Here is a 23,382-nt window from a genome sequence, read left to right on the forward strand (position 1 = left end):
CAGAAGAACCATCTGCGGCTGCCGGCCCGGAGCTCCGGGGACCTTTGTTTAGGCACATACGTACCGCGCGTAGGCCTCTGAGTAGTCAGACTCCGGCGTCATTCCGCCCAACTGATACTGCTATGTCTTCATCAGATGAGGATAAATGCGAGAAATCAGCGCTGGGCACAACGTAATTGAGCCTTTCGTGCGCCACCTTATACATCACATCCGCGCACGTAAGTCATGTGACTTGCGAAAATGGCAGCGCCCCTGAAACTTTGTAGTTGTCGATTAAAAAATCTTCTCAAAACACTATTAAATGAGAGAGGATTTAACATCACATTGTCAAAATAGAGTACATATTACATGACCTATTGGATACATTGTTCATGCAAAGCACTGGGTTTCCCCTTTAAAGGCGGAGTGTGCAAGTTTTAAAAACGCTAGCAAGACTTGCCTATGAATTTATGTGACTGGATGTTGATCAGTGGTCGGAGCGGCCGTAGGCGCAGAATGGCAGCCGTGCTTCCATCAGACAGCACCAGGGCAGCTGTGGCCGCACAGGGAGCTTTCTAACAGGAGTAGTGTGTGCAATTATAAAGCTTCTTTGAGTGCCTTGAAAAGCAATAATCAGTATGTATTATTATTAAGATTGGCTAGCTGCCTCGGACTTTTCCTCAGCCCTGACGACCCAGTGAGAACAGTGATTCCACCCTCCGTTCGTACGTCAGCACCAGTGGTTTTCGAAGCCCAGCAATACGCTACTGTACAGATATGGGACATTATATACTGTATGTATACCGTTGAATTGAAGTAGAGACCTGTCCAAGTCCTTTTTAACTTTTTTTGCTGACCAAAGTGAAGTAATGTGGCCACCAAACTACCGTACATCAAAGTCTCCCTTTGCGTGAGGTTCCTCTGTCCCCTGCGAGGCTCATGAGTGCAAGTTGCACCTGAGAAAATGATTGACAGACTACTCGGTCATGCCTCCTGTCTGGAGACTCGCTGATTGGCTATTGTAGAGAACTACAAGTGCTGAACTCACAGTATCGGGCACTGACCAGTATGGCGGCTAGGAAACGATTCTTAGCACAGCCAGTTTGACACAATCTCTCCATTTTGACAACCTTTTTGAAGGTTTTATACTATGTCATTTTAAAAACATGCAGCGCAAACCAGACCCCTGTGAGTCTAGAAGTAGTTTATAGGTCTGAGACAGGTCCATTTGCCCACATAGCCCACAGTGTAAATGTCTTTTAAAACATGTTGCTAAAAAGAATCTGTGCTAATCTGGGTGGTCTGATTGCCACTATATGCCAAAGTCATTAATGAGTCCTATTCCAGGTTAAGGGGCTGAAGGATTGACGGGAATTAACCGGGCAGGGCAAATCTGCATTCGAGTGGCCCTGTGTGTGTTCCTCGGGTGTCTGGATTTGCTGTCACAATCCTCTAAATGAGCTTCATTATACCGGACTATCCTGGAGGCCCCATCCACTGCTGTCTGTGGATTAGCGGGTCGGCCGCAACCCACCCCTCCCCTCCCCACTTAATCGAGTTGTACTTTTTGATTCTGTTGCGTAGTGCGATAGGAATTTTAACTTCCCTTTCCAATCGGCAATCAAAAATAAAACTATAAAATTATCATTATTTTACTCTTTTTTTTTTTTTAATGCAATACAAAATTAAATGCCACATTTTTCACATTTCTATTTTTGGTTCAGATCAGAAACAAAATGGAAAGACATGCCAGAAGACTGAACTTGCTTTTAATATTTAATTGGTCCGCTTTACGTGACCTGGACGATCAGTAACAGACGATAAAAAAAAGAGGCAGAACAGTCAATGTAGACCATGACTACAATCCGTTAGCGTTATTATAACATGGACAAATATGTATTTTGTAGAGCACAAGTGTCAAACTCGAAGCTTGGGGACTGGATCCGGCCCACCACTTTGTGGCCCACTTCAAAACTCTGGAAAAAAACAGACCGTAATGTCCAAAACAGCCTGCAGTCGTTCAATCTGTAAAAGTTTTGACTTTGAAATGAGAGGACATGGGTTCGACTCCCACTAAGGGGGGAAAAAAACTGTGAAGATGGCAGGATGATAGTTTGCTTGGGGGCTACTGCTGAGGTGCCCTTGAGCAAGATGTCATCTTAAGTGGTACAGCACTTTTTGCACAGCTTTTTCCCTCTGAACGCTCCTTGCGTGGCTGGATGTGTGTGATATGGTTCCATCTGTGATTTACAGCGCAGAAGTTGAATTTGCGCTTTATGGGACACCATTTAGTGTCCTTTTCATTTTAAATTAAAAAAAAAATTTTGAAGAAATGTGTGACTCTTAATGAGGAAGACATGACGATTGCTTTCACCACATTGGTCCGATTACATGGTTGTCAACTCTTTTGCATCCAAACAAAACAGTTCTTTTGGACGAGAAGAATTGAGGGAAATTACTTCCAAAAACTTTTCAAATGTGGTTTTCATTTTTCTCTCAACTGTTGCGTATTGATATGCGAGTAACTGCAAGTCCATCTCGAGTGACATTTGCGGACAACACGTGAATGTGTGTTTTATTATCCCCGTTCCCAAATTTCTAGGACACGTAAACCCAATTCAACTCAATTATGATTGAATAATAAAATGATTGATTACGTTTCTTTTTTGTCTCCCAATTGAAAATAATAGATGATGCATGGCTTGATGATGGCCCCTTTCACCTCCCTCCGCAAACCCACACGCTCCCTACAAGCTTCAGTGCAGATAAGCTGTTGACAAGATTAATGCATCGGTATCAAAAGTCTCGAGCAGCTCAGCTTTGTTATTTGCGAATCTCTTTTTCCAGGTCAAGCCAGATTGCTTTTAACATAGCTGATGTGTTTTCAAGACAAATTAAACAGGCGTGCTTTCCACCCTCGTCCCAAGATGATAAAATAAATACATTTTAAATGCAGCCCTTGAGGCCAGTTTAACATAGCAACCTGAAATTTGGTAGCATTGTCTTTTATGAGTAGACCTGCCAAAAACTCTCAAGAAGCTATTTCCTGAAAAGCCACAGGAAATCTGTTATTTTAGTTTGACGCAACTATTTTAGAGTAATTTCAAACCATTTTAGGCTTCATTCAAAGCCAAACTCCCATGGATTATGTTCACATTCAAACCAAATGTATTAGACAGATGGCCGAGGCCAAATTGCTCAGAGTTTGAATCTTCCTTTTTGTGTCTGGCTCGAACAAAGGAGCCAAGTGTGACCTGCAATAACACACAGTGTCACAAACCCGGCAGCCTTGTATCACAGATGCAGCTCAATTGTTTTCATTACTTTTTTTCTTCTCATTTTAATTGCTAACAAGCCTCAACAATGGAGAGTTTGTCTGGTTACTGTTGAAAATAATTGGCATTATGACCATGTAATGCCTTTTTCACATATCAGAGCAGGAGAGCATCAAATCATCCCCCCTCCCCCTTCTCTGCCAGGCACCCCAGTGAACCGTATTCCCATCATGGCCAAGCAAGTGCTGGATCTGTATATGCTCTACAAGCTGGTGACGGAGAAGGGAGGCCTGGTGGAGGTCATCAACAAGAAGATCTGGAGGGAGATCACCAAGGGACTCAACCTGCCCACCTCCATCACCAGTGCCGCGTTCACATTGCGCACACAGTAAGACACAAAATGGCCTCCAACGCATTCTACATTCAGTCTTGAAGTGATTTACGACCCCAATGCCAATCAAGTTGGGATGTTGTGTTAAACACAAATTAAAACAGAGTACAATGTTTTGGCTTTATGTTCAACCCATATTTAATTAAATGCCCTACAAAGACAACATGTTTGTTCAAACGGATAAAATTTATTTATTTTACTTTAACTTGGAATTTTATGGCTGTAACGCGTTCCAAAAAAAGCTGGGGCAGGGGTCAGGTTTAGCCGTTTTACATGTTTATGTCTATCAACTTATGAAGACCTAAGAATTATTACCCCTCCATTTTCTAAATTATAATAATAATTCTCAATGTTCGTCAACCACGCCCACAACATTTTTTTTTTTTTGCTTTCACATTCATCCTGCATGCACATTGTACCCCCGAGCAGGCTGGTTTTGGCTGTTGGGCCATAGATCTGACATCACTGTACTATGGATTTTCCCCAAATCACTTCCTTCACAGAGATTGATGTGCATTTGGCAAACTTTTTTGCCCAGATAATGCCATGTGGGCGGAGTATGACGTTTCAAAGAATTTCGCCGAGTTGAAAAAAAATATTGGAGCCAACACTAGTTTTACCAATTGACTTTAAATTGAGGAGGGGTGTGTGTCTCTCATGCATGACAGGAAATACGAAAAAAGTTTCAAAGAAACCAAAAATGTACAAAAATGAGCAGTTAGCCATTTTGGGCAAATTTCCAGGACTTTTATTTTGATGAATTCTTGCTATGGAGTTTCCAATATTCAAATTGGAAACATATATTTGAGACAAATGGGCAATGCTAAATTGTGAAGATTTTTTTCTTTTTTTTGCTGACACATTGTAACCAAAGTCAATCATTTCTACAATTCACCATGTAAGTAGGTGGGCGTGTCTGTTTATTAATTTTTATAGTTTTAATTGTATTCATAACGCAAGGTCTGGGCTTTCTTTTTAAGTGTTCCATTGCTGCCCTGGGGGCATCAAATGCTCTCACGGGCCCCCCACCCCTCATGTTGCCCAATTTAGCCACTAGCATGTTTGTGTGAATCCTCGCCTCTGTGTTTATACACATGCCATTTGTCTTCTCCCCCGCATGAGGCACTTTCCCTTCAAGCATCCAATCCCCTGCGTCCATTACATCACGTTGATCGATCAGTATTGATTTATTGATGCCATCAGGTGGGTTCAGAGTTCACTGAGACGAAGGCGGCTGCTTTGAGTGACGGCTTGTAGCTCGAGAACATTTAGAAGTGTGCCACCGCCGCATGTATGGAAAAGTTGGAATGGACCGCCGCACCATGGCGTCCACTAATAAGGATGCCCTAATGAAGCATCATGTATTTTTCATGTGCTCCGCAGGCTCTATCTAATGGACACCAGGGCTCTTACCGCCTTATTGATCTGCCGTGATACAGTCAGCATACATCATAATAATACTGCGTGTTCATTTTGAACGGCACAGAAAACACCGGAGCTCTGACTGTGCCTAAAGATACCAGATGACGTAAACACAACATGCAGCATGTGTTTATGTTTTGCCCTCAGTCTCCTCCCCGATAGCGCTCTGGAGGAGGATGAGGCTGTCCTCTGTTTGCTACTGTGGTCGTTGTAAGGGAAGACATTTTTTTGGAGACGAGACTCAAGCCCCATGAACATTTAGGAGTATTATTTCTCCCCAATGGCTGAGAATGTTTTTTGAATATTTACTCCTGTGGCTCTTGTGAGTTTTATTTCACCGGACAGGAGACTGAGGGCAGCGCTGCAGCCAGGAGAAGGCTGTGTAGTCTAATACTGCAGTGCTAAAACACACGCTATAATCCTGTCTACTTTATTCTGTTTGAAGTAAAGTGCTCTTTATGTCTGGTTTCCCAGGTACATGAAGTATTTGTACCCGTACGAGTGCGAGCGGAAGGGCCTGAGCTCCCCGGGCGAGCTTCAGGCCGCCATCGACAGCAACCGGCGCGAGGGTCGCCGCCCCAGCTACAGCAACAGCCTCTTCCGCTTCTCGCCCTCGCCTGGCACCGCCCATCCGCACATCCTCTCACCTCCCAAGATGCACCTCTCCGCCATTGGGCCCGGCACTTCTGCGGCCCTTAACGGCCTGCAGGGCTCACTTGGCTCCGTCCTGAAGAAAGGTAATGGAACTGTACACTTCCTGGATACAACTCCACCAACTAAGCTACAGTACGTATGTACAAAATCTGCCATTACATGACAATAACATGCTCATGTTTGGTATTACTACAACATTTTGTATTGTGGTCACGCAGAGAGCTGCTTCTTTCTAATTCATGAACATTAGATAGCTGGGATTGGCTCCAGCTTTCCCACGACCCTTGTGAGGATAAGCGGCTCAGATAATGGATGGATGAAATAAAAGGGGTATATGAATACACTTGCCTGTTATGCTATACATACAGTATTTGGGTTCAAAGGTGTTCCAGTGACAGGATATGCTCTGAATATTTGTGTAGAGAAATGGCTCCCCCTTTTGGCCATTTGCGTTAACTGCAGCCAGCCCTGGCATTACTTACTGATGTTGTTTGTGTTCAATGGTGCTGCTGCTGAGACGTCAGAGACATTCCAGGCTCCAGATAAAAGATCAACAACCTTGAAGTGGTTAACTGCACATTATCGGTGATTGTGCTCTGGGGGAAAAAATAATTAAAAGAAAAATAGTAGACGTTTTGGTGGTTTGACCATTTTTCATTTTCTTCAAAAAAATCTTTTAAATGTTGTAATTTGGATTTAGGATATAGTAGTTACTTCGTCAGTAGTTGATACAATAAACACAAATGTAAATTTTACTCAGTCTCCAACAAATCAGAGACAAAGGCTAAGGAAAGTTTTTTGTAAGTCACATTTAACAGAATTGAATTGAAAATGGCTTTCAGTTGGGGGTTGAAGGGTTTTTTCATTATGTAGAGTAGTAGAAATCTGACCATTTTACTTTTATTTAAGTCCTCAGATATTCATAATTTGTAAGTGGGGTTGTAATTGGGCTTTATCACAGTTGGTATTCCAGCTGTATATGGTTGTCCAACTCACATAATTGACAAACTTAAAGAAACGGACAAAAGAATGTCTTGTAAATTTAATACATAACATCAAAGAGTCTTGGTAATAAGACAGAGAATGAATGAGTGGATTTAAAAAAAAATTGCAAATATGTGAAATTAACCTTCAAAACGCTCGAGAATTGAGACATTCTTTCAGCTTCCAGATGCTGAGGGCTTGTTGCTGAGATGGTCTTAAATTCCCGCCTCGCCGTCAATCCAAGACATGCATTGACATTCTGCGCTGCTGCCTCGCAACAAAACGTGCCAGACACAATAAATGATGCCCAGATAACAGAAAACACTTTCCACTTCAGCGAAGATGTACTTTTTCAAATTGTGGGCATACTTTCATGGGCAATTGGCTGCGGAACTGGGAGACGTGGCTTTATGAACAAGGAAGTTGCAATACTGCCAAACCTGCTACTGCAAGGAATCAGAGCGCTTACAGAATCCTTCTCTGATCCCTGTGACGTCACAAGGATACCTAGCCCCCCCCCACAAAATCAGGAGGATTTAGAAAGCAAGAGTTTTTAGCCATATCTCAATAATTCAGTAGTATATTGTTCTCAGTCTACAAAGGTTTTCAACACTTTTAATCATATTGGTTGAAAAAAGAAAGATTTGTGTTTTGTAGATCTTTAAGGGGTTTTGGTGTTACTCTTTTGCCTTTCTGTAGCGTTCATAGCTAGCCCGCCTGGGGACTGAGAACCTTGAGCCTAACAACTGATTAGTAACACGGTTCCCACGGTACATTAACTTTGAAGACCTCAGTTGACATCACAAGGTTTTTGTCGAGCACTGTCATGACGGGGATGGGAACCTTCTGACAGCTTTAGCTTTTGTGGAGACTAACAATGGTGAAAGCGGTCTAACACGTCATGTCCCTCCTCTTCCAGATGACCTGCCTCCTTCCATCATGGCGGCCAGGCCCTCCATGGCCCTGGCGCTGGGGCAGCAGCAGGTGGCGGGACTGGCGCGCGCTGCCACGCTGGAGCAGCTCCGAGAGAAGCTGGAGACCACCGGGGGTGGTGCGGGTGAGGGGCCCGAGAGGAAGATGGCGCGTCTGGCCGAGGAGCAGCAGCGCCTCATGCAGCAAGCCTTTCAGCACAACCTGCTGGCCATGGCCTCGCAGATGCCCATGAACCTCCGCCTCGGGGCCCCCGTCATCACCCCCAGAGGTCTGCACCCCCCCATCCCCACCGCTGTTCCCTGTCGACTTTTGAAGTGGCAGAAAAAAGGTTTTTGCTGTGTTTTTACAGATGAGAAGCAGCAGGAAATGTCTCTGAGCATCTCCACCAATGGCAATGCCAGCATCGCTGTCTCTGTGGAGGTCAACGGCACAATGTACTCAGGTGGGTGCCTCATCTGGTATCCAGCCCCATTTGGTGATCAGATTGATTTTTTTTTTCTTTTACACTCTGATCAGCCCCAATTTACGTATTCTTTTCAGATGTTTTACTGCTGAAAAAATGTGACATGACATGGCGTATTTTCACACAACATCAAAATAATTGTGTATTTTTCCAACTCATTGAATGAATCTTTGTCAGAACATTTAAATAGGGTTAGAAAAAGTATTTTTTGGGGGGGGAAGGCTGAATTATTTTTAAAACATAGTTTTTCCATTTATTGAAAAGCAGACATTTGCAAACAGTGTTTCATCGGGTTCCCTGTTGCTTACTATATGAAGAAGACTAACTCGATTTAGCCGATATCCTGACAAGGAAAACCATTTGATACTGCCATCTTTTTTTAAAGTGAAAATAAACACCCACGCACCAAAAACAAACTGAAAAAAATAAGATCAATATAAAAATAGAGACGCTGTAAAGACTGTATGTGAGGGGGCTGTGGGAGCCTGGCTAATCAATCGCCTGCATGGCGGACATGTTGGGAAGGTCAATGTTCCCTTCAAAAGAACATTGAAATTAAGTCATAACTTGCTCATTTCTCAACCGATTTTCACAACATTTCCTTTTTTTGTCAGCACCAACAGATTTTGAGGCCTGGCCTCGTCACTGTTCTCCAACCTATGCTGACATGACTTGCTCAAACTAGCCATCAGAGATGCACACTGTTTTTGTAAGCCCTCCTCCATGTGTTACAGGAACACTCTTTGCTCAGAAAGCGGGAGGCCCGCTGGGGCCCGCAATGTCGGCAGTGTCTGCCGCCACCTCGGCCTCCACCAGCGCCGGCTTCGGCTTCTCTGCACCCCTGAGACAGAACCTCAGCCCCACGTCGTCCTCCTCCTCCTCCTCCAAGGGCCCCTGTTCGGCCGAGCCGGCTTCCAACGGATCGCCCTAACCGCTCCCTCCCGCTGCCCCTAAACACACCCTCCTCCCCAAGGCCCCAGCCCAGCATGAATATTCTGTACTGTCAGAAAGATTACAGACTGTTGCACAACAAATACCTCATCAAGCCTGTCCACCTCTTGGCTGTCCAATCATGAACACAAAAGCCCAAAAATAGAACATGACAACACAACTATGCACACACGCACACACACACACACACACACACACACATGCTAGACACAATCAGCGCAGCCAAAAACCCACTGACAGGTTTCATCACAACTTAACTTGAAAAATCTTCTTTTCCTTGTTTTTTTTTTTTTTTTTTTTTTTTTTTTTGCCATGTTGTCATCTTTACATTTAATTTTGTGTTTTTAGAATTACCATTTTTTTTTTAAACATACCTCAAATCGCCCAACCTGCAGTGGTGTATTTTTACCTCAGGAGTTTGACCATATTTAACCTCGATTATTATTTTTCTTTGCTTTTCTTCTCTTTTTGAGTCGGCTATTCTTTCCCCAAGAAGTTGACGGACGCCGTATATCTGCACGGGTGATTTAAAAAAAAAAAAAAAAAAAAACTCACAATCCTCGAAGTGGGGGCATGTCAGAAATGTTGGACAGATGAGATGCCCCCCACCCCCAGGACAGATGAGACACCCCCAAACCCCTATCCCACATTGGACCATCCAAAAAAAAAAATTAAATGGCATCCCTCTCTCAGGAAGTGGAGGAAATAAACACGACCCACCCCCTGCCCCCCCCCCCCAAAATAAAAAACTACATGGAAGAACTTGAAAGAAATACCTCATGAGACTCTCCCAGGAGAGCAACACTGCATATACCTCATCGGGCGGTCATGATGGAAGAAGCCCCCAGCCGCTGCCACCACCCCCAAGAAGTGTGAACTGACAAAATGGCCGCCACAGCTGCTGGTTTTTACAACACAAACACCTCTACTTTCACCCCCCCCCCCCACATCATTTGTAACACTTTTTTTGGGGGGGGGGGCGTCTTTTCCACGACGAGAACTCGGCTAGGAATGTTGTTAAGGCAGGTTTCTCAGCTGAGATAAAAGGTGTGAACACTCGATGCATGCGTACAATCACATAAACTGATTTTTAGAGTCGGTATGTTATTGCACAGCTAGATACCAAAAAAAAAAAGTTCCTAATATAACGTACAAGACTTTCACACAGGGATGTGAAAATATCAGCATCGGATACGTGCCCAACCCTTTCTGCATCCCTGTTTACACGTAGGTGTCGTTAGTATCCCAGAGGGCAAAAAAGTTGTCCAGTTGGATTACAGAACATCACAGGCTGGCATGAAAGAGATTTAGTGGAACATGTTGGACTTCTCATCTTGAAATATGCTTGAACAAAAATGCCACTGCTATGGCTCGAACGCTGCTTCCGAAGGCAGACAGATGCTTTGTGCTAACATACTGTGGTGGTGTCATTTATAGAACCGTGACACATGTGGGAAAGAGTAATTTAAAGAAAAAAAATCATCACCGGTGAGATTGTGAGATGTCAGGTGGCGACATTTACACCGCTTTCCCACCATTGCCTCTGTTGCGGCTGTTATACTACCTCTGAATGTGGAAATCTAGTTAAAAAGGAGACTTTGTCCAACCGCTATACAGAACAGTGACGTAGCAGGAAAAAAAAAAAATAACATTTTAGTTTTATTGTAAAAGGGCAGTAGGTGTATGGAGAGCCGTTTTGGTTTTTGTTTTTAGCGCACTAGTTCTTGTTCAGAATTTACCACATTGGTAGGATGTCAAAGAAATGCTTAAAGAGCCAAAGCCAGGAATGTCAAACTTTTGAGTTTGCGTGCCACATCCAACCCAATTTGATCTCAACTGGGCTAGACCAGAATACCCACGGCTGTATAAACTATAAATAATGACAATAAGACTTTTTGGATGCACATAATTACAACTACATTTGAGAAATATTTGAATTTATTGATTATCTTGTTGCCAGGCAACACGGTGGAAAGCATTGGCCTCATAGTTCTGAGGACCCGGGTTCAATACCGGCCACGGCTTTGTGGAGTTTGCATGTCCTCCCCATGGCTGTGTGGGGTTCCTCCGGGCACTCCAGTTTCCTCCCACATCCCAAAAACATGCAACATTAATTGGACACTCTAAATTGCCTCTAGGTGTGATTGTGAGTGTGGCTGTTGTTTGTCTCCATGTGCCCTGCGATTGGCTGCCAACCAGTTCGGGGTGTACCGTGCCTCCTGCCCTTTGACAGCTGGGATAGGCTCCAGCACTCCTGTGACCCTCGTGAAGATAAGCAGTTAAGAAAATAGTGGATGGATGGATGGATGGATGGATGGATGGATCTTTTTGCCAGTCTTGTTTCAAATCATGAGCAATCGCAAATGTCTGAACAGAAATTTGTGGAATCTCAACAGTATTGTGAATCTGTGTTTTCATTGACAGTTGCAACTTCGAGATCACATTATATCTACAAACTATGCAACCTTTATAAAACAACACAAGTAGCAGAACCCTCTACAAGTATTAGAAATGGATCAAATTACGGTCATGTTCAAAATAACAGCAGTTCAATGTGATTAATTCACATTTTTCAGTATATTTTTTTATTGCTACATGTCAAAGAAGTTACCAGTAGGTGCAGTAGATTCTCAGAAAGACAACATTCAGGATACACACACAATTAAGGCTGTGCAATTGGGCAATTTGTTGAAAGAGATGTGTTAAAAAAAATAAACTGTGTCATTCAATAAATGAGGTCATCAAAAAAGAAGAAGAAGGCGTTCATCAGGTGGGCCCTGTTTAAAGATGAAGCCAGCACCTGTTGAACATGCATTTCTTCTTGAAATCCTGAGGAAAGTGGGTCGTTCAAGATATTGTTCAGAAGAACAGCATACTTTGATTAAAAATTTGATTTGAGGGGGGAAACCTTATAAAGAGGTGCCAAAAATTATAGTCCGTTCAGATTAGAGAGCAAAACCAGAGACATGTGGCAGAAAACGGAAGACAACCAAAAAATGACAACATATATAGATTTTTTTTTTTTTTTTTTTAATGCCGGCCCAATCCACGAGTTTAATCCAATTGAGAACTTTTCGGGTGACATAAAAAATTTTGTTTCTGAAGCAAAACCAAGCAATATAAATGAATTGTGGATTGCCGTGAAGGAGTCTTGGAGTGGAATAACAAAAAGGTGAAAGGTGCCACAAGTTGGTTGACTCCATGCCACACAGATGTGAAGTAGTTCTTAAAAAAAACTACATTTAGTTTTGTGTTTCAAAACACTGCTAAATGCGAGAAACAAGAAAGTTTGTACAAAATAGTTGTGAGTTTGTAAACCCAACGGCAGACTATTTTTTGAACATACCCCTTTCAACAAATTAGCCAATTGCACAGCTTTAAGAGTGTATACAGTATATCCTGAATGTTGGTTTTCTGAGAATCTACTGCACTTATTGATAACTTGTTTGACCTAGCAATAAAAAAAATATCCTGAAAATGTGGATTAATCAGGTTAGTCACATTGAACTGGTATTATTTTGAACACGACTGTATTTTGTAGCTAATTTTCCTTGTCAGTGTCACCACCACAGCACCACACGATTTATTTCTCTGATGTGGCTTGAATGAACCCATGTCCAAATCAACTTCAGGAACTCCTTCCTAACTGAACACGTCCGTATGAAATTATTGAACAAACAATACATATTATGATACATAGATTGGCTATGCTTCACAAAAAGTCTCACTCTCTCACAGCATTTTGATTCGAGGCGTGCCCCGCTACTACGTTCTTTTTTCTCTCTCAGCTTTGGTCATGTCACATCCTGCGACTCACAGAACTACCACTTTTAGTGCATTGTCAAAATAAAAGCATGAGTTTCAAAATAACAGTCTATGCATATAAACAAACTAAAACTTGAGCAACGGGAAGAACAGTGCCTGCGAGCCAGATTGGACCCCTTGAGGGGGCCAGTATTGCCATCGTGAGTAAAAAGTTTGACACACCTGGCTAAGACATTTTAGCATTCATTCCCTTACTACTGAGGACAAACAACATGCTAATACATCGACCTTAAAGCAGATCTCAAGGCTATCAGTCATTGTTCACTCATCTGACCAACAGTTTGGCATCCGGAATTCAGAATTTTCTCGTGTCCACCTTTAGAATCTGCCAGTGTACCCTGCACGAGGTACCATGATCCCAAAGACACACTGTAAGTGTATTCTGCTACTAGCGACCATTGTTTGATGCTGCCTTGAGGCCCCTTTTTGTAGTTGCACAGTCGACAGGGCCTGCATTGCATCATGTGACCAACATATTGTGCCGCGCAGCTTCTACCAAATGAATAATTTTTCCAAGGCTAGCATCTAGTAGATGTCTCATTAGTGAGCTGTTTTTTACCCTTTGGACTTGGTTCTTTTCTCTGCTGAATGGAACTCATTGTAGTAACCATGTGGTTCCATAAGGGCGGCGCTAACGGAAAAGCTTTTTGACGTAGAGATGAATGATGTGCGTGTGTTTGTAAGCAAGTTTCAAAACACACGTTATGGAATGTACTTTAGCATTTTTAGATTTTATGCGGGTCCAGTTTTGGTTTGCTGACAATCCTCCAAGAATCATCTTCTTTCCCACTTTCTGCAATTTTAGCGACAAACTTTCCGGTAGCTGACTTGCTTTGTGTTCATGTTTAAATGACGTTAACATCATTAACTTTCATTCGCTTCATTTTGGATACTGGGAGGCACCAATTTGGTGACTAGCCAACATCCGCTATCTGGGATTTCAACGAGCAACTCTTCCTGCTTGTTTAGTTGCTGCATGCAAGTGTATACATGATGTAACGTAGTTCGTGTTGGTACGTGTCCTGTTTACTGACAATCCTACTAAAACACCTACAGTATTTTCCACATTGTGGCATTTCAACTACCAACTCTTCCTGCCAGCTGACGAGCTAGGCGGCAGTGTTACTGTATGTCTGCATCGTCAGGTTCTGCTACAGAACTTAGTATCTTTAGCGTGGGTGTACTTCCAGTTTGCTGACACCCCGCCAAAAGTCTTTACCCATCTTTCATCTTTTGGGGATTTTAACTAGCAATTCTTCCCAGTTGCCGACTTGGGGCATGCTAATTTTTAAGTGATATTTCGTTCTGCAACATTCTTTAGCATCTTTAGTGTTCGTATGGGTCTAATTTAGCTCTAGAAGACCCCCATTTTGCTGGCAGTCTACCAAAAATTAGCGACTAACTCCTTTCAGCTATCTTGGATTCAAACTGAGACCTCTTTGCACTAGCTAACTAGCTGAGTGCTAATGCTATTTAGAATGTATGTGAGTGTGTGGAAAAACACACACCACATGGGTTAGAATAAGTAATGACCAATAAACTGAGTTTGATCACAATCTTTTAAAATGCCACGCTCTTTTCCATTATTTAGGGTTCGAATAAATAACTTACCTTCATAGCTGCATGCTAATGTGTAATTGATTGTTACGCTATCGACCTTAGCATCATTAGCACTCATGGAGGTCAGGTCTATCTACTTCTAAATGCCCAATTTGCTGCTGGTTGTCTCTTTTCTGCTGTGTGGGATTCAGACTAGCAACCTTCCCACTAGCTGACCTGCTGCACGCAGCTGTTGTGAGTGTACAGTACCTTTTGGCATCATTGGCAGTGGTACATGCCCACTTTGCTGACAATCTTCCCAAAGAATTCCAGCAACTCTTTCTTCGAACTGAAATGTGAACGTTTTCCACATTGAGATCGTTAGTTTCCAGTTTGGCTACTGATAAACACCCAGCTTGCACACAATCCAACAAAATGGCGGCAGCGTGTCTTTCCTGCCATCTGGAATTTGATCTAGCAACGCTTAGCATTAGCTGACTAGCTAATGCATAAACGTGCGTGCGAGTGATGCCACTTTACGCTTTGGACGCGACATCAGACTCTGCGGTGCTGTCGCTTCCGATTTTAGAAGATACCGCCGCCAAGAGTGTAGCTAGCATTAGACTTCGAGAGCTAGCTCAATGGCTGTGTCCGAAATCGTTCATTCGCTCACCACTCCCTACTCCCCATGTGGGGTTGCACTATATAGTGAGCTCATAAATCAGATTTCATATAAAAACAGCATTTGGACGCTGCACGGCGTTCCTTTAATGACATCACACAATAATGAAGTAGGCTGTTGCGGTGGGTTGAAAGAAAAATGTTGCACATTATAAAAACATTGTTACTGTACATTGCTATAAAAATACCAACAATCCAAGATTTGTTGTACAGTTACATTTCTATCCCAAAAAATATTTCACTCCTGCCATCTGCGACAGATTCAGTCCCATCGTTCTTGCGCTTCTTCTCTGAAGACGCAATGCGTTATGGTACATCACGGCCCCTTGAGAGACCATCAGTCGGTCTTGACTTTTTGCTATGCATTGTGGGGAATTTGGAGTGCGCGACATCGGCCGTTGAATTTGCTCACGAAGCGTGCGGACACCACTACAAAATGGTGTAATGGTGTGATACAAAGTGCGCTCAATAGTGGTTTAGTGCGTGATATCGGACACAGCCAGTGTATCTGTCGTCAATGAATCCTGGTATCGTAACATTTCTGACATCATGTAAAATGTAACCCGCTTCTTCCCGCCACAATACCTCAACGTAGCTTGCGTGAACGCTAAAGGGAAGCATCAAAGAGATGGGCGGAGCTGCCGCTCGCCTCGATGCTACTTAAGACTGACTTTTTTTTTTTTTTTTTGCTGTTTCATTTTGGGAGGGTTTTTTTTTTTAATTATTATTTTGTTGTTGTTGTTGTTTTTGGTCTTGTTGTCAGTAACTGCAGCTGAGCTAGTTGTTACTCAGAAAGCTGTCAGATTCTGTGCACATCAAAAAAAATGGGGGATTTAAATGAGCTTTAAGATTAAGAACTAACATGATCTTTGTTTAAATGCAAAAGAAAAAAAATCAAATGGGGAAAAAGCAGGCGCGTTATGCAAAGTGATTATCACATACCTGAAAAAAATATTAAAGGGAGAAAAAAATGCAGGCGCGTTATGCAAAGTGGTTAGCAGATACCTCATTTATGGGTTTTCTTTGATGTCGTCTTTGGCTTGTACAATGCTCCGTATATTCATTCAACTGTGGGGTTTGTGCATATTTTTGTACTGTTATTATTATACGGACATGATAATATGACTTCTATATAAATATATATAATAGTGTTGTTTTTTTTCTCTCTTTTGATTCAAACAACAAGGAAAAAAAGAAGAACGTGGACAAAAAGGCGGTGAATGCTTGTTGAAACGTTTGTTTTTTTTGTGCTGATTGTATTTAAGAGGAGCACTTTTTGGCAAAGTGGTTTTCACACATTCACTTTTGTTCATATGATTAGTAATATAAAGACGTGGTTCTCAGGGCTTTAAACTTGTATGTCATGATAAAGTTTTACTTTATATCTTACTTCCTGGCCTGTGGCTCTTTTGTTTTTCTTAAACACACAAAATTGCATATTTGTGTTTTTTTTTTTGTTAACGAACTTAACTCCAGTTCTCCTTTGACATAAAGCTGGCGGCATTATTTTGAGATCTGATTAAGATGATTTTTTTATTAATTTTTTTTATGAAGGTTGGAAACAGAAGTGGTAAAAAAAAAAAAAAAAAAGTGAATTAATCCACAGCCGATGGCTCGGCAAAATGTAATACACTTTGATCCAGGCCACAACTGTGTCCACCAATCTAATTTTGATGCAATAAAATAATATAATGAAGGCATAATTTATTCACGATTACGTTACGTAAAGTAATGATTTTTGTGCAATTGAACAGTATGCAGACATTTTTCATCGTTTTACAAACATGTACTGTAATAACTGTACCTCAGTCATGTTCTTGACAAAATCTTGAAAATATGGATATTCAAACTGATTTTGAAAAATTGTTCTGGAAGTGAATTTCTTTAGGTTTCTTTAGGTCTTTATGTTGGTGTTGCACAGTATGTTGCTATTGGAAATAAGGAGCGCCAGTCTCATCAAGGAAGTTTCATAATTTCTATAAGGTGATACTCACTATTTTATGTTACAACAATGTCAAAACACCTGTATATCAAAATCGACCATCATTGGATCAAAACAGGGTTCTGAATTGGCGTTTTTGACCATCTGCCAAGGTGGCTGGTAACTTTCTAAGGTTAAAAGAACAAACAGAGGGATGGAGATGGTAAGAATGTGCAGCAGGTTAGCGTGATTAAGGATAGATGGTGAAATGTGTTAACTGGTGCCTGATGGATGGAAAGGATACTTTGAGGAGTTGATGAATGAAGATAATGAGAGAGAAGGAAGAGTAGAAGAGGAAGGACCAGGAAGTGGCAATGATTAGTTAGGGGGACGTTAGAAAGGCATGGATGATGGAGGTATCTGTACCTGTGGAGGTTATGGAAGCATCTCGGAGAGGTGCCTGTGGATTTTTTTTCACAGATTGTTCAAAAGAATTCCCGCAAGGGGGAAGATGCCTGAGGAATGGAGGCAAACCGGGGTGGTGCCCATTTTTAATAACAAGAATAAAAAGAGTAAAAAGAAAAAAAGAGTTGATGAACCACACCATTAAGTTATGGGAAACAGGAGCGGAGGCTAGACTCAGGACAGATGTAATTGTGAGAAGGAGCATGGTTTTATGCCTAGAAAATGCATCATTTGCCTCCATGGTGTTGATGGGGAAGTACAGAGAAGGTCAACAATTAGAAAGGTGGAGGCCGGTGCAAGAATGAGAGGGGTGGAGGCGGAACGGTGAGTCGACAGGGAGGAGAGCTAACGAGGGTGGACGACTTCAAACACTTGGGGTCAACAAAATTGGATGGTTTGGACAAGTCCAGAGGTGAGAGAGTGAGTTGTATTGGTGGAACGGTGCTGAAGATGGAGCTACCAAGTAAAAGAATGAGAGGAAGACCAAAGAGAAGGCAGAAAAAACAAATGAAAATCCCTCCTGATGGGGTTTGTCATGACAGACCCGGAAAATGAGGGAAAAATGCTGGGACCTATAACGATGAGCACCATATTAAGGGCCAGGAGTGTTGGGGAGTTGGTTTATGACAAGAAGGTGAAAGGGTATTTGGCAGAAGAAACTGTCTGGCTTGGTTGGTGTGCGTGTATGAAAATGGATGGATGGATACCGGAAGCAAGTCCTTTTATTTTACTTTATTTAAGCATCTTTATTGACTTTTCTTTTGCTTGATTTGCATACAAAACTAGAAGTGACCAACAGATGTGAGCAAAGACACAATTTCAAAAATTCTCAAATTTTCTCCCTTGTGTTTTCACATTTTCGCTCTTGTCATTTATGTCTTCTTCTTTTCCTTTCGGCTTGTCCCGTCAGGGGTCGTCACAGCGTGTCATTTTTTCCATCTGAGTCCATCACGTGCATCCTCCTCTCTTAACACCCACTGTCCTCATGTCATCCCTCACAACATCCATCAACCTTTTCTTTGGTCTTCCTCTCGCTCTTTTGGCTGGCAGCTCCATCCTCAGCACCCTTCTGGCAATATACTCACTCTCCCGTTTCCAAACCATCGAAGTCTGCTCTCTCTAACCTTGTCTCCAAAACATCCAACTTTGGCTGTCCCTCTAATGAGCTCATTTCTAATCCTATCCAACCTGGTCACTCCAAGCGAGAACCTCACCATCTTCATTTCTGCTCCCTCCAGTTCTGCTTCCTGTTGTTTCTTCATTGCCACCGTCTCTAATGCGTACATCATGTCCGGCCTCACCACTGTTTTATAAACTTTGCCCTTCATCCCAGCGGAGACTCTTCTGTCACATAGAACACCAGACACCTTCCGCCAACTGTTCCACCCCGCTTGGACCCGTTTCTTCACTTCCTTACCACTCTCTCCATTGCTCTGTATTGTTGATCCCAAATATTTCAAAATCGTCCACCCTCGCCATCTCTTCTCTCTGGAGCTTCACTCCTCCTCCTCCGCTCAGGAAGGGGCTCAGCGCGGATCCCTGATGCAGTCCTACCCCCACCTTAAAATCTTCTGATAAACCTATTGCACATCTCACCGCTGTTCTGCTGCCCTGTCTCGTGTCAATTATGTAGCCACTACAAATGCCCCACTGATAATTGAATGTGAAATGTTAAACGATAATCAGTTAAATGTTAGGCCGTTGCACGTCACATTGTGTTCCCCTTATTTTGAAATCTGACGCCGGAAGTGTCATGTTTCTTCACTTGATGCTTGTGGCGTCTGCTGATTTGATGGATTTCGGTCCAGCCAACATCTGCTTTTATATTATACCAAACATAACTGTCTGATATATACTTATCAAATAAAAAAATAGCTTCAAAATCGTCATGGATATTTTCCTTCAGCAGTGTTGACATGTTTGACTTCCTAAAAACTTATCTTGGACCGTTCCGGTCCGCACTCGCGTAAGGATGACGTCACCAGTGGGGTGATGGAGGCGATATTAGGAATGCCTCGCGAGTTCGTGGCAAGACACGCCCAGCTGCGACGTGATTGGCTCGTGGGACGGCCACGCAAGGGTGAAGATACGGCCATGCCAAATATGTATCACATTCGTACGATTTTTTTTTTTTTATGGATTAGGAGTTTAGGTTTCCAATTGGTGAGTTGGGGTCAGTGGGGTTCATATTAACACCGCTCACTTCAATCACAATAACAGACCTTTTTTTTTTTTCGTATGACAGTAGTTGGGCGTGTCCTACCAGATACAGCAACCAATCATAGTGCAGCGGTGCGTGTCCCGCCAGGAAAACGCGTGTGATTTCCACACACGAGTGCCAAGGCCCAAGATAAATTTCTAGGGAGTAAAAAAAAAAAAAAAAAAAAAAAAAAAAAAGGAACTTCTGCTAAAAAAAGAAAAAACATCCAGTTAAAATACGTGAACAAAGTACTAGAGATAGCTCGAAAAATTAAATCAACTTTAGTTAAAGTAATAGTAGGAACAATAACAAATAAAATGGTAAAAAAGTTTAATTACCTTAAAATAGGTCACCTAAATAATATTGAAAAAGCTATTAAAGATTACATCCAGTTAAAGTGCATTTTATTTAAGTGAATTAAACTGAATCGAAATTGTTTAGCAAAATATTACAAACAGGTTTCAAAATTAAATTAATTCTAATTACGTTGTATCAAATGAAATTCAAAGGAATTTAAATAGGTCAAAATATTACAACCAGCGGTCAGAATGAAAACGTACGAAACTGAATTAAATTGTCACCTCAGGAGCACAAAAACTCTTAAATTTAAACTAAAATGTACAAAATGAACTTAATTTGCTGTTTAATGTCACTTAAATGATTGAGGCACCTGGGGACTGTAAAACCCCAAGACATCTCGTTCAGTAAAAATAAATATAACGTTTAAAGCATAGTTTCCCTTATTCCGCTTACTTATACTTTTATTGCGAAGTCTATGAGAGCAGACCCGGAAGTCGGAATGCTGAGGCGGCAGTGCAATTTGACACAGTAGGCGGAGGAGGAAGAAAAGGGTGGGCACGCGTGTTTGGGAATGCCGTCGTCGCCGGGCGGGCGGTGCTTTTTTTTTCCGCTGGCTTCCCTGTCGCTCCTCGGTATTGTTTAACGGTGCGATTCCTTTGTGTCGTGTTTGCAGCAAAACAACTTTCGTGTGGGGATGTTACCGAGGAAATGAACAACAATGACGGTCTCCCGTTCCCGGGTCTGCTCGGCGATTTCGGCGTCTCCTGAGCTCGTTTTGGCTAGCATGTTTTTTTGCCTGTCAACGTAGCTACTGGTGTGCTAAATGCGCTTGAACACCTACCTCCACGCCTTTCCTCACCTTTTTTTTAACTGTTAAAGTGCTCTTTTCCAGGCTGTGTGGATTGGAAATGTATAGAGGAAGGGATGAAGTTGCAGTAGAAGGCTTCCTGTGAGCCCCCCCCCCCCCCCATTTCCATGCACACACCCGTAGTCATGACCGGTGTGTGCAGCTGTAGAGTCGGGCGAAACTAGCTATTAGCGGAACAGCCAGCGGGGCTTTCGATACTTGGATGATCGTGACGCCGAGGACGAGCTGATCCGCTCGACTAAACGCAGGCAGCATGGGGGAGCCCAGCCTGGACGACTCCAACGTCAAGGTGGCGGTCCGCGTTCGGCCCATGAACCGGAGAGGTGAGTGACACGGCCCATTCCTTAAGCACCATCTGACAGTTGCGCCACTTTGTGTCAGAGTGATTACCTCCTTCAAAGTTTGGTCGTCATCGGCTGTCGTGTTTCTATTCATTTTTTGAAGTTTATGCATCAATATAGGCTGGTTACATGTAGCGAGATCTCGCTCGGCCTGTGATTCCGATCTTTACCCACCAAAGGCACACATTTTACAAGAGGGGGGGGGGGGGGGGGGGATGTGAAAACACGGAATAATTGAGTACCTTCTGCCATCTAGTGGAAGAGAGCATTTCATTGCTCTGCCTGTCCGGAAACGTCGCTGGCATAGATAGCTTTGACTCATTATTTGATGGAAACACAGTACCGGGAATAAACGATAGAGTATGTCCTTTGACATGATGGAGTATGGATAGGCTTCCAATGACGTCACCGCAGTCTTTAGACCAATCTGATAAATTAACAATAGAGAAAAACCTAACGCTGCACCTATCACCTGTGTTCTCTGACCTCTTGTGACACACAAGATGGCCTAATTCTAAACCTATCTATTAGGTGCAAATACTGCATTATAGAAAGAGTACTTTCCAGAGCGAGTGGAACTACAGTATTGGACATCGTCGAACCTTTCTTGTAACATTTTAGCATTCTTAACAGCCACACAAGTCTAAAAGGGCATCCACTCGACACACACACACGCGTGATTCCCAACCGGTGTGGTGTCAGATTATCAAGTGGTGACAAAGATGGCTGACTAATAATGTATAAGCCCTTTTTGAAATGATTCCCCCGAGTCCCCACCCATCTTAAAAAGTGAAAGTAGAAATCATCTGTTCCAGTGGCAACCTGTGACCTTTACAAATCCTTTGACCTATCCTGGCAATGTTTTATGACGTTTTAACATCAACCTGACCAGTTTGCCAATAAATGTACATAATGGAAAATGTTGTCAGGAATCAAAGTGGGGGGAAAATTATTTTGAAATTACTCTCCCTCTTCTTGAGTAATGCTACAGTGACAGTGCTCACATTATCCCGACTGTTATGACTCAAGAGTGCCAACTCAGCTGGTCCCGTGACCCGTGGCCAAAATGCCACAATATGTCACCCGTGCTTTTCCAAGTCAAGTAGTGTTCATTTTAATGGAATCTTGTGCCTCTTTATTGGGAGTGTAACGGTAAGTCAAAATTCAGAGTCGGCTACGTACCGTGGTTTCAAGGTCGGGCTTCAGAACAAAATGTATATAAGTGCACCGCACAGGAAGAAGAACCCAATGACTTGAATTTCAAAGGAATTATAAAAACAGTTGTAAGAGGCTGAGCAGAACTCTTAATGGAGTCGGGAGCGAGCATGCTAGGCAGTTACACCTTCTGTCCTTTACCTATTGTACCCCAAAATCTCAGTAAATGTGGGTTTATTTTCACGTGACATCACCCATTGTGCTGCCTCGAACGGCGGCCATTTTCGATCCCTGAGCTCCTTTACTCATACATGGGCAAGGTGGACGACATTATGTTTCTAACTGCATTTATTGAAGACGCTACCGACAGGACCTCAAGCCCAGACGGACTATTAGGCTACCTGGCATATACACACCATGGGACTCAGACACAGTATTGTGCCCTTGATCTTTTACTCTATGTGACAGAAATAACGAAGGAGGAGCACTTACCTGTATGCTAACACAGAAAACGAAAGGCGGTGGAATCTTTTTTTTTTTTTTTTTTTTTTTTTATATTGAGGCAAACTCCATTTATTACATTTTTTTTTTTCAAAAAGTAAAACGTGTACATTAGTTCATCAGAAGCAAAGCGAAATATATTTATTATTAATTGTTTAAAATTTGATGACAAAAGAATAAACGAATCCAGTATTTTACAAGATTCTCAAATCTTTCAAGTGAACTGCAGAACGTCCAAAGTCTTTCATTGGAAGTGTTAGACGATGTGCCCGCCAACGCACCCGGACTTGTGTACCGGATTTCGAGGCTTTGAGAGCGCGCCGACTAGTAACTGGAAAAAAATTCAGTGAATTGGCGAGAGTTGTCGAAAAAAAGTCAGAAGAAGGCTCTCTGATGGTTAGCAATTCCTCTCTTGTGTACTTGAGTCCCACTTCTCTTGCGCTCTTTTTTTTTTTTTTTTTAAATCATGTAGCGATATTAAGGTGAAGTAAGGCAAGCTCGGCAAAATATTTGGGGCTTGGAAGCACATAACTT

At 42.5% G+C, this 23,382-nt stretch overlaps 2 protein-coding genes across 5 annotated transcripts in view; both read left to right on the forward strand.

Moving 5' to 3' along the window:
• LOC133498223 (AT-rich interactive domain-containing protein 3B-like) overlaps positions 1–16,438 on the forward strand; it is a 102,042-nt gene extending 85,604 nt beyond the window's left edge. Inside the window, exons 5-9 of the mRNA XM_061814791.1 lie at positions 3,459–3,642; positions 5,542–5,804; positions 7,625–7,906; positions 7,988–8,080; positions 8,836–16,438. Coding sequence (XP_061670775.1) covers positions 3,459–3,642; positions 5,542–5,804; positions 7,625–7,906; positions 7,988–8,080; positions 8,836–9,032 — 1,019 coding nt within the window. The 3' untranslated portion in view covers positions 9,033–16,438. The remainder of the gene's footprint in view (positions 1–3,458; positions 3,643–5,541; positions 5,805–7,624; positions 7,907–7,987; positions 8,081–8,835) is intronic.
• Positions 16,439–20,441: 4,003 nt separating this feature from the next.
• kif13ba (kinesin family member 13Ba) overlaps positions 20,442–23,382 on the forward strand; it is a 60,089-nt gene continuing 57,148 nt past the window's right edge. For 3 of the 4 annotated variants that reach the window (XM_061814795.1, XM_061814797.1, XM_061814798.1), the window contains exon 1: positions 20,541–21,174. In XM_061814795.1, coding sequence (XP_061670779.1) covers positions 21,105–21,174 — 70 coding nt within the window. In that variant the 5' untranslated portion in view covers positions 20,541–21,104. The other variant, XM_061814796.1, reaches the window with a different exon arrangement.

The sequence above is a fragment of the Syngnathoides biaculeatus genome, chromosome 3 (assembly GCF_019802595.1).
Source record: "Syngnathoides biaculeatus isolate LvHL_M chromosome 3, ASM1980259v1, whole genome shotgun sequence".
Lineage (NCBI taxonomy): Eukaryota > Metazoa > Chordata > Actinopteri > Syngnathiformes > Syngnathidae > Syngnathoides > Syngnathoides biaculeatus.